The sequence below is a fragment of the Anomaloglossus baeobatrachus genome, chromosome 4 (genome assembly GCF_048569485.1).
Source record: "Anomaloglossus baeobatrachus isolate aAnoBae1 chromosome 4, aAnoBae1.hap1, whole genome shotgun sequence".
Lineage (NCBI taxonomy): Eukaryota > Metazoa > Chordata > Amphibia > Anura > Aromobatidae > Anomaloglossus > Anomaloglossus baeobatrachus.
Genome location: NC_134356.1, coordinates 443,458,238 through 443,470,631, shown reverse-complemented (window position 1 = coordinate 443,470,631; position 12,394 = coordinate 443,458,238). Strand labels below are relative to the sequence as shown.

General features: G+C 44.3%; 1 protein-coding gene across 1 annotated transcript in view; it reads right to left on the bottom strand.

The window, feature by feature from the left end:
* The window catches only part of BBS4 (Bardet-Biedl syndrome 4), a 65,280-nt gene that overhangs the window by 16,016 nt on the left and 36,870 nt on the right, over positions 1-12,394 (bottom strand). Inside the window, exon 10 of the mRNA XM_075342667.1 lies at positions 8,945-9,013. Within this exon, the coding sequence (XP_075198782.1) occupies positions 8,945-9,013 (69 nt within the window). The remainder of the gene's footprint in view (positions 1-8,944; positions 9,014-12,394) is intronic.

The window sequence follows — 12,394 nt, the reverse complement described above, 5'->3', positions numbered from 1 at the left end:
TGCTGTGTATATGGTGTGTATGTGTGCTGTGTTTGTTGTGTTTGGCACTTAATAAAGTTTCATATTGTGAGGTTTATTGGTATATCTAATTCCTGGTGTGCATATGTTTACCTGCAGAGCTTTTTTTCTTCTCCTTATGTACTGTGTATACGGCATGTTGAGTGCTGTGTATGGCTTGTGTGTGTATCTCCTGGGTCTGAGCCTCTCTTTTTTGTTCATTTTCTGTAAGACCAACACTTTTAAAAGGGCCACTGACAGATACAATTGCTCCAGCGGTCACTTAGTACACAAAGGAGTGTTCCTCTCTGCTGCACTAAGCCACCGCTGGACCTAAACAATAATTCGCTGTAAAATAATAAAATGGATAATTGACATAACTGACAATGCGTTGTGTGACATGCCCAATATTCCAGCTTCTTTCTTCTGCGAATGCCTCAAAGCTGGCATTCTCTCAACATCAGGTGGAAAGAATGCCAGCTTCCAGTCATGCGCAGGAAAAAGAAGCCAGACTGCTGGACTGATGTCATGCATCGCAAGTTCACAATGTAAGTTATTTATTTGATTTTTTTACTGCTAATTACCATTGTTTCAGTCCAGTTGTGGCTTTATACAGCAGGGAGGAGAATTCCTTGCTGTACTAAGTGAACATTGGAGCGATTGATCTGTCAATGGCCCTTTAAACATATTGTACGGCTCTCGCGGAATTATATTTCAAAATATGTGGCGTTTACGGCTCTCTTAGCCAAAAAGGTTCCTGACCCCTGTTCTAACCTATAACATGAAAGTAAGATTAATAATAGAAATTTCATTACAAAAGCTTCAGTTTTATCTTTTTATCTAATTTTCAATTTAGTGGATACAAAAATTAATACACCCCACATAACAAAATACAACTAGTATGACCTCCATGATTTTTTTTTTCTTTTTTAAGAACAGCACCAAGTCTTCTAGACATGGAATGAACAAGTTGGAGACATGTTGCAACATCTATATTTTCAGATAAAACATGGTGGTGGCCATGTCATATATACACTATGGAATATATAAATTCATATATATTTTAGTCTGATTCCCGGATGTGGAGTCAGGAAGGAAATTTTTTTCCCCATTGGAACTTGTTTGACACATTGGGTTTTTTTTGCCTTCCTCTCAACATGTTAGGCTACAGGTTGAACTAGATGGACTTAGAGTCTCCCTTCAACCTTAAAAACTATGATACTATGATACTATGTCCTGATATGTGGCTGCATGAGCACTGCTGGTGTCGGGGAGCTACATCTCATTGATGGTATCATGAATTCACAGATGTTCTGCTCTGTATTGAATAAGAAGATGCTCCCATCACTCAGTGCCCTTGGTAGAAGTGCACTTTTTCAACATGACAATGATCCAAAATACACATCTAAGGAAGGAGAGAGGAGGGTGATGAAGTTTACTTAATGAAACGCGTAGTCCCCTCCCTCCCCCCGTTTGTCTCATTCTTTTTTTTTTTAAACTCGTTTTATTGAAAGTTAGGTAAATCATTACATTAGAGAATAAATCAGCAAATTGGACAGTAAGACAAAGTTCATGTAAACTGGTTGGTCATCAGGATAATAAAGGAACAACAATCAAGTCAGCGTCTATTACTTTCAGCATATTCATGGTACATCAAACATAGCAAAGGTGTCAGCTCGCGAGACATATCCATCTTGAGGCAAACAGCCCATATTGTCAAGGAGAGTGCAACCCAGGTTTCAGGGAACTCGTAGTATCCCTGATATAGTGTATCATGAATCACATGTGTCTCCTCGCCGCCTACCGGGGCACTACTGGCTATTATTGCGATAATACCGATTGTAGGTTATCAGCCAGAGAACCAGGTGAGCCGCCAGTCAAGGGCGATCTCATCCATCTACCCCAAATTTTGTCAAATTTAGTTAAAGAGCCTCTTGTCTTATAAACAAATTGTTCTGATGGAATTATAGCATTTACCAATGCAATCCAAGAGGCTCTAGTTGGGGGATGATTGCTCATCCAATTTAGTATAATGCCCTTCCGGGCCAGAAAAAGGACCTTTTTTATTAATAGATTCTCATCTTGGGACCAGGAGTGTACATCTACCACCCCAAATAGACACAGGATTGGGCACATAGCAACCGCTTTTTGAAGTATGGCGGAAAGAGTCATTACAATCTCACTCCAATAGGAGAGAATGACTCGGCAGTCCCATATCATGTGCCAAAAATCAGCACCGTCTCTCCCGCATCTCGGACAGCCCATCCCCACCGAATTATTCGCCTTTTTCATTTTGTTCAGTCTCTGGGGAGTGATATAACTTTGGTGTATTATATATAACTGAATCAGTCTATTATTAACTGCAGGAGAGACCAACGTGTGGGATTCGACAATGTCGTCCCACACTACATCATCAATCTCAGGGATCCTGGCACTCCACCTCTCACGGACAGAAAGAGGACTATTCATGGCCTTGGCCCGAATGAGGGAGGAGTATAGTTTGGAAATAAGACCACCAGGGCCCTGTGATCTAATAATTCCAATGACTGGGAAGGAAGAGAATCTAACCCCACGGCCAGAGAACTGAGCTCGAAAGGCGTGCCTAATCTGGAGATACTGAAACCCATGAGATTCCGGCAAATCGAATTCTGTCCGCAGTTGTGCAAAGGGGCGGAGTTCACCATCCCGGACCAGTGATCCCAGGGAGATTATTCCGCGATTCCTCCATTCACCAAACCCCGGCAACCCACAAAAATGTGGAAGGTCCAAATTATCCCATATGGGCGTCTCAGTTGGTACATCATGAAATCCGAATACGGCTTTAGCCTCTTTCCAGATCCTGGCCCCCAATTTGTGCATCGGGAGGACACGACCCTCAGGGGCCCTCCTGTGATCCGTCAGTAACGGCCACAGGAGATCCACACCTGTGAACTCTGCCAGGAGTCCCTCCGGAGAACCCCCAACCCCGGGGAGTGTCCATTGACCCAGATATTTCAACTGTCCGGCCAGGTAGTAAATATAAAGATCAGGAAGGGCCATACCCCCCATATCCTTGGGTCTTTGTAATTTGGCCAATTGGACCCTTGATCTGGACGTGCCCCAGACAAAGGTAATCATTAAAGATTCCAGGGACCGAAAGAAAGAGCGGGGGATCTGTACAAATACATGCTGGGTAATATAGAGACACTTTGGTTGCACTATCATTTTAAGGAGGTTAATCCTTCCCGCCACTGATAGCGGGAGTTGGCTCCATCTATTAAATTTCTCCCCGAAGTATGATAATAAGGGGGCAATATTTCTCGCTATCATCTCCGCAGGGCTTCCCGCCAGTATAATTCCGAGATATTTAAAATGATCCACCACCGGAACCCTACATATGTGGTCGTGCACCAGATCCTCTCTGTTCCGAGACAGATAGAGGAGGTACGACTTTGACCAGTTTATTGACAGACCGGAGAACTCCCCAAATCGATCAATCAATTGCACGGCTCTAGGAATGGAGGAATCCGGATCAGAAGCAAACAGTAACAAGTCGTCTGCGTACAAAGATAAACGTTCATCTCCCTTACGATGTCTCACCCCCCGGTAAACTGGGTCCGCTCGAATGCGCACTGCTAGCGGTTCCATGGCAAGGGCGAACAGGAGAGGGGATAGGGGACATCCCTGTCTGGTTCCCCTCCCCAAAGGGAAAGTTTCCGACACACCGCCACCCACCTGAATGTTAGCAGATGGAGCTTTATATATGATCTCAATCCATCTGATAAATTCGTTGCCGAAACCAAATGCCCGCAGCACCTCCAGCAGGTATGGCCATTCTATAGAGTCGAAGGCTTTGGCCGCATCCAGGGAGACCAGAGCCCAATCCTCCTCTAACTTGGTGCCCATCTGTAAGACCACCTGCGCCCTCCTCAGATTATCCGAGGTACTCCTACCCGGGATGAATCCTGACTGATCCTCATGTACTATAGAGGAGACCACTTTATTGAGTCTAGTTGCTAGAATTTTGGTAAGAATTTTATAATCAGAGTTCAACAAAGAGATCGGCCTGTACGAGCCACAATCCAGTGGGTCCTTATCTGGTTTCAATAGCAGGACAATGGTTGCCTCATAAAAGGAATCAGGCAACCGTCCCTTGCGGAACGAAGCCTCAACCGTTTCCAGGAGGGCTGGGGCCAGCTCCCCTTGATATTTGTCAAAAATCTCAAATCGGCAGTCCGTCTGGCCCAGACGCCTCACCCTTATTGAGGGTCTTCATCGCCTCCACCATCTCCTCCATACTAATGGGCTCATCCAAGGCCGCCCTCTGAGCCAAAGTCAATCTGGGGAACTCCAGATCTCGTAAGTACTCGGCAATCTCCTCCCTTGACACGGTCAGCCTGGACTCATACAGGTTCCTATAGAAGTCCAAAAATACCTCCAGAATACCATTGACAGAAGTAATTGATTCGCCACGAGGGTCTCTGATCTTAAGGACCGCAGGTGAGCTATTGGATTGGCGCACCAGGAACGCTAGTAAGCTACTGGATTGGTTCCCTTGCTCAAAATACCTCTGGCTCGTGAAGAATACATGTCTCTTAGCCTTATCTTGTAAATACAACAGATATTTCCTCCCGGCCTGAAGCCACTGAGATCTGTTTTCCTCAGAGGGGTCCGAGGTGAATCTATGTTCAAGCACTCTATTTTGGGTGGCCAGTTCCTCCTCCTCTCTGGCCGCCTGTTTCTTGATATAAGAAATAGAGGAGTGACAGCATCCCCTCAAATACGCCTTGAGTGCGTCCCAATAGGCCGAGTGATTCTCTTCCACGGAGTTCATTTCCGTGTATGCCCTGAGCTGATCAGGAATCCTGTCATTGGTACCAAAGAGTGACAGCCACCAAGGGTTAATTTTTACTTGACAATTTATGAGATTTACATCCTTCCCATTTAATGCCTACAAAGACCGGGGAGTGATCTGATACTGATCTGGGCAGGTGACATACCGATTGTATATGGGCACAGACTCTTTCATTTCCACAAATGTAATCAATTCTAGATAATGATTTTTTCCTGGAGTATAACATGTATATTCTCTCAGTACTGGGTTAAAAAACCGCCACATGTCACACCAACCCACTTCCTGTAAGAATGCACTCAATCTAGTTTGTATCGTGGGGGAGATCGGGACCTGTCGGGTGTTGAATCTATCCAGTCCTGTGTTATTAATCAAATTGAAGTCCCCCATGCAGAGCACCAGGGCTTGTGGGAATTGTGAGGCAAATTTAGCCGCCTCATATAGAATCGAAATTCCCATTGCAGGGGGGATGTATATGGCTAAGATCACTATCATAACCCCATCGATGTGAGCCTGGATAAACACATACCTCCCATCATTATCCTTTATCATCTTACCCGAGTCCCACCGCAGAGCTTTGTGAATTAGTACCTATACTCCCCTAGAATATGAGGAATGAACAGAGTGAGCTGACCATTGAACCCAAGGCTTCTGAAGCACTCTAGTGGTGTCCAACAATAAATGGGTCTCTTGTAAACATACAATCTGAGCTTTGGATCTTTTAATATGGGCGAATACTGCCGCACGTTTCCTGGATGTGCCCAGTCCTCTAACATTCCATGTCATCAAGCTTAAAGCCATTGAAAGATGCCACTTGCTGAATTGCTAGAAAAATGTCAAAAACTTAACCTACAGTAGAACTTGGGTAAACGTACCCTTAAATACAAACTATCGGTTGCGCACACACAGCCGACAAAAACTGGTCCAGTAGTGCGACCAGGAGAGATTTTCCCTAGCAACGACTAGGGTGAACCAACGTGGCTAGATGGTGTACTTGGTACGGGGGTGTCCTCAAACAAGGACTTAAGCTTCTCCTGCAGTCCAATAAAATGAATTACCCTGCAGCATAGCCTTTAATCGTGCATAAGTGAAGGGACCAAGAGTAGATGGGGATAGAAGTAAGAGAGAGAAAAGAAAAGGATAGAGAGAGAAAAGGGAAAAGGGGGAAAAAAAAAAAGGGGGGGGGAGGGGAGGGAGAAAGAGAAATAGGGTAGAGGATAGAAAGGGAAAGAGGAGAGATTAGAATAGGAGATAAAAGAGGGAACAAGAGAGAGAATATAGAGATATGAGGAGGAGAAAAAGTATGAAGACTGAAGGGAAAAGGAGAAAAAGAACAATGAGAAAGTAGGGGGGTGAGGTGAAGGGGGATAAGGAATTAAGCTGTTAGGGGGGAGGAGGGGGGAGAAGAGATGGGAGTGTGAAGGAAATAATAGAAGAGTTGGCAGGTAACCTTAGACTGTAAGTTATTATGACATATGGTAACCTTAGAAACTTGATATAGCACTAAAAGAGCAAAATTCAACATTATGAACTGAAGTGCGTTGCCAAATACTGCGAACCCAAAGTAAAGTTCCAATTTGGATCCAAAAAAAAAAATATAGGATAAAACAAGATCGCATGAAGGAGTTCAGGGCGTCGCAACAGCGGTCTGACCCATGTCCCGTCTGGTGTCAACTCGATCCGGTCCCATCAGCGACGATTGATCCGGAGCGCAGACTCGGCTAAGCAATGATCCCGGAGAACGCAGCACCCGTCCCATACGGAGGTGCGGCCCCAAGTCACCCGCTTACGACGAGGGCCAAACCTGGAGACCGGATCAATGAAAGACCAATAAAAGACGCATCCGGAAACTCACATGCCTCTGAGGAGGTCACATGCGCACCAGCGCCTCCCGATGAGATCATCAGCTTCTCAACTAACTGGAACCAGAAGATCAGGACGTGAACGCAATTGCGATCCTGCGCCCCGCTCCACTCGTATGCCAGGAGGGATGAAACAAACAAGAATCTTTCGCGCCTTCAGTATCAAGGGACGCCGAGTACCTGCATAGGATGATCCCCAAACGATCTCAACAGTGATTTCAGACACAACGTCCCAAGGATTAGAGTCGCATCACCGACCTTGCTCCAAAGAGGATGAAATAAGTGAATCAGAACCGCGACGCCATCACAACCACGACCCTCCAGGCAGCGCCCGCGACCGTGACGCATCAGCGCTTCCTCTTCAGTGTGTTGATCCAGTCATCCGCTTCCGCAGGAGAAGTAAAGAACAGGGATCGCTCTTGATGAACCACTCTGAGACGGGCTGGGAAGATCATGGAGTAAGCAATTTGGTGCTCTCTAAGGCGTTTTTTCACCTGAATGAAGGATGCCCTCGTTTTCTGGAGCAACGCAGAGAAGTCAGGGAAGATCAATATGGTAGCATTGTTGTGTAAGATCGGGCCCTTGCGTCGCGCCGCACCAAGGATCGCATCTCTATCTCTGCTGCTCAACAGTCGGGCCAGGAGAGGTCTAGGCTGCGCTCCCGGGGGAGGAGGTCTGGCCGGTACCCGGTGGGCTCTATCTATAGCGAATGCCGCTGACAGTGTCGCATCAGGGAAAGTTTCGGAGAGCCATGTTTCCATTAACTTACATGGGTCGCTCCCTTCTGCCCTCTCCGGCATCCCCAGAATTCTTAAATGATTGCGACGCAGGCGATTCTCCAGATCATCCGCCCTCTGCGCCCAGTTGTTTGCCGCGCTTTCCAGAGAGGACAGTCTGCCCGGCGTCGCTCTTGCGTCGTCTTCCAGCGTGGAGATCCGCTGCTCCGTCTCCTTTACCCGCTCTCTCAGGTTTTGTAAGTCCAGCCGGAGGAGACCCACATCAATCTTAACCTCCTCGATTTTACCCATCAACGACACTTTTGAATCCTGGATCGCTGCAAGTAATTGCGAAGTAACTTGCTGTAAGGTTAGCGATTCCTTGGATCCGGCCTCCATGCTCTCCTCCTCCTCCGCCTCACTGGATTCCCGCTCTGCCTGCTTGCCGGCGCCATCTTGCTGGGAGTCCCGGGCAAACTTCTTCAGCTTCTCAGCCGCCGCTGCACTGCGACCTCTACTCATGGTACCGATCCAAATGCGCACCGCACCACAGGTAATCCGGAGGTGTGTTTAGGCACCAATTTTGGCAGGATTAATAGTATATATCAGCGTTGGACTGCGGAGCTGCTCTCAGATGCGACCGCTCATGCTGCCTGCTGGCCACGCCCCCCCCGTTTGTCTCATTCTTATGCTGGTTTTTCGAAAACTTTTTTAAGTTAATTAATAAAGACATGTTTTATTTATTTCTTTTTGGACACTTTTTCCTTGCTGGAAAACCCTCCTCTCCGCTTTCTTGGATTACCAATGTGGTGGTCTGCTCCCCTACCGCCATGCGGGGAATACGTGATCCAAAACTGGGACTTCAACCTGGACAACTTTGTTAACGGTGAGCTGGCATTTTTTTGTTTTTCTAAAACATACATCTGTTGCATTTCTGAAGAACAACAGGGTGAAAGTGATTTAGTTGCCAAGTATGTCTCCTGATCTGAACCCAATTGAACACTTATGGGAGATACTGAAGAGACAAATTCTGCATCACTCTCCATTAAAGCATCCAGGCTATAAAAAAGGTCTTTCTTGAAAATTGGAAAAAAATAGATGTTGCAATATGTCGCCATCTTGTTCATTCCATGCCCAGAACACTTGGTGCAGTTCTTAAAAATCATGGAGGTCATACAAAATACTAGATGAAGTAGTTTTTGATGTGGAGTGTATTCATTTTTGCATCAAGTCATTTGAGTAAAACTAAAGATTTTGTAATGAAAGAGTGGGTCAGAGTGCGGTGAAAGTATGGAACAGGAAGTGTGTGTGGGGAGTATTTGCTCGTACTGCAAAGCATTGCTCATAAACTGAGTTACAAATTTACAGCAAGCTTTGCTCGTATAGTGAAATACTCGTACACCAAGGTACTCGTAAACCGAGGTTCCACTGTAAATACATTACTTCTATATACATAATCACTATTGATAAAGCCATTACTATAAATAGGTAGCACTATAGATCACATTACATCACATAAAAGGCGCTCATTTCTTTACCTTATAATTGCTGGGGTTATAGGTGAGAGCATTCCCGAGATACTCAAAAGCTTTCTGATACAGACCATTCTGTGGTAAAAAGGGAAAAATGGTAATATATGTAAATTATACACTGCTGAAACTACACAGAGAAAATGAGAAAAGATAATCAACATTTTAATACAGAGGCTGAATATTTGCTTCGTTTGGACTTCTTGTCTCTTCTCAACAGATGACGTCAGGAGAAATAAAGGAGAAAATTGAAACGCCAACCTTTTTGCTTTCTAGGGATATAAGCTGCTACCATCATCCATTTTTATGCTTCTTCACTTAAACATATCGATACTCATATGAGCTGAGCGTGTGTAAGGGAGTCAGGAGAGACGTCTATCGGGCAAATGAGTGTTTGTGCAACAGCTGCTACATGTGTATGGGCCCCTTCACCGATGGATGATTGTAAATCAGCATTCCTAGAATTGCCAGTTTTCTCGATAACCGTAAAAAGCCCACCAAACACCCAAAAAACAAGGAAAAATTCATTCGAGGACAAAATTAATTTTTCAGATAGATTAAAAATCATCACTCTTGGCAGCACACTGTACTGTGTAAACAGGATAATGAGCTGCTGAAAACAATGACAATGCATTACTGATCCTCCTGTCTACATTAGAAGAGAGATCAGCTCTAAAATAGTCGCCTGATAGCCATAGTCATAGCCAAGTTGCACAGATGTTTTTGTTGAGCAACGTTTCAGAGTGTTGCTGTAGTCTGACAAATGTCAGTGTGTCAGCCTAAACTTAAGGAAAAACAATCACCAAAAATCCAGTTTCATTACAAAATAAAAATATGTAATGTTATTATAAGCATGTGTTTACTTCTTTTTCTTAAATACTGACAGCTATAAGTCAGTGGGCCCAATTCATCAAAGCTTTTATTCGAAAATTTTGTAGACAAAAAAGCACTGACAGGTCGAATAATTTTGGCACCACTTTTATCATTTTCATGCCTTTTTTGCCCAGCTCTGACAAAATAGGCAGAACTGTGACGTGACAGGGACGTTACGAACGACACGAGTGTCTGATAGACATTTCTCCATTACTAACACCAGGGCTTGATGCCAGCTGACATTACACAGTTGTCATCAATCCCACAAACCATTACCCAGATTGTTACCCCACCAGGGTAATAGGGAAGAGCTGGGTAAAGCGCCAGAATTGGCGCAGCGGTGGGCTGCCTTTTTTTAGGCTGGGAAGGACCAAATAACCATGGGCCTTCACAGCCTGATAATACCAGCCCCCAGCTGTCTGCTGTACCTTGGCTGGTTATCAAAAATGAGAGGGGACCCAGGCAACTTTTTTAAATTATTTATTTAAATAATGAAGAAAAAAAAAACAGCATGAGAACCCGTCTATTTTTGATAACCAGTCAAGGTACAGCAGGCAGCTAAGGAATGCAACTTGTAACTGCTGCTTTACCTGTGCTGGTTTTCAAAAACAGGGGCAACCCCAAGTAATTTTTTTTTCTTTTAATTATTTATCTGGCTAAATAGCTTTACAAGCTATATATCTATCCATTAATATATTTAGCATTTATCTATCTTTGCACATTTTTTACACATAAATAACATTAATTTCAGTATCATGCATTTTTTTCCGGTACGTGTGGGTCACATGTATCAGACACTGGCTGTATAGTCAAAGTCAGGTATGTTTCACTCTGTACTACTGTGTGTGTTTCAGATAAAATCATACTTTTAATACTCGCCGAAGACAGAGCTGCACTCTGAACTAGCGGTACAGGCGGGTTCCCGGTTGCTCCGCCCTCCAAAACACCACTGCGTTTCAGAGAGTAAAACATGGTTTTACAATAAATCAGGTCCCCCTCTCTCAATGATTGTCATCCCAATGATTGAAAACACCAGATTCTAATCATGTTCAATTTTGTCAGCCAAGACTAAAGGTTCACATACTTATTCCACTCACAAACATTTGATATTGGATAATGATCCGCATTTAAAAAATAAAGTCTAATTTTTTTTCATTTATTTTATATGATTGTCTTAATCTACTTTTAGTACTTTTTTTGAACATCTGATGTAGTTTTGGGTCAAATTTATACAGAAATATGTAAAATAATGAGTGGTTCACAAAATTTCAAGCACCACTGTAAACAGCGCTTTGATATTTGGAGCGAAAGAGCGCGTGATTTAGGAATGGCATATTTTTCCATGATAAAAGTAAAGATCACGCTGGTCGAAGCTAAACTTGGGATTTTTATTCCCCTGTAAGGCTATGTGCGCACTAGGACGTTTTTGCACTTCTTAAAAATGCTGCGTTTTTAGCAGCAAAAAAACGCACAAAAACGCAGCGGTAAAAACGCATGCGTTATTAGCGCATTTTGGGCTGCTTTTTTTTTTTAAATTCTTTATTTATACAAGTAAAATATATCTTTGTACCGTGTTAGCCAGTAGAGATAAAAAATTGTTTAAAAGAACTGAAGTCCCCAGTTATTAAAAGGTATCAACCACTGAGGACTTCAGTTCTTTTAAACAATTTTTTATTTATACAACAGACCCTTACAAACCATAAAGCAGTCAGCTGAAAAATGAACAACAACATTTGAGGAGAGTTTGGTAGTATACATTTCAGTACAAAATCATTAGCATCTGAGCAAACCCCACAAATCGTCGAACGGGTCCGTTCCTTTTCAAATTTTTAACAGGAACAGGGGAGAAAAGTATCGTAAAGAAAGGCAAAAGAGCCAAAAGATCACTCAAAAACCTCTCAGCAGGGGAGGGTTCGCACAAATTGGGAAGAAGGGGATATAGGAGAAGGGTGGAAGGGGGAAAGGACATGGCAGAGCAGGGGGGAGATGGGAGAAGAGAAGGGAAAGGAAAGAAGAAAGAAGAAAAGGGGGAAAAAAAAAGGGAAGAGGGGGAGGAAAGTTTACCAGGGGGGAAAGGCCAACGACAAAGGAGTGTTTGCGCCCCCCTACGCATCGCGTAACAGGAGCTCGTATTCGCTAGAAAACTTAAATTCCAACCAGGGAAGCCAGATCCTGCAGAAGCACTCGTACCGGTCATACAAGGAGGAGGTCAGTTCCTCCATCTGTAGAAGGTCATTGACCCTGGAGGCCCAGAGGGACAGGGTGGGGGGTGCGTCAGACTTCCACTTCAAGGGGATAAATGACCTAGCCGCAATCACCAGAAAGTGCAGAAGCGAATGTTTGTATGAAGAGACCGACGTCTCAGTCAATTTAAGTAGGAACAACTCCGGACCTAAAGTCTGCGTCGTTCCAGTCACGTGTTTGATCACCTCCCCCACCCTGTCCCAGAATCCTCGGAGAGCCGGACACGACCAGAATATGTGCACAAAGTCCCCCTCAACCGTCCCACATCTCTAACACTGGGGGTCTACTCCCGGGAACATCTTGTGTAATCTGGATGGGACCCTATACCACCTTGCCAGGAGT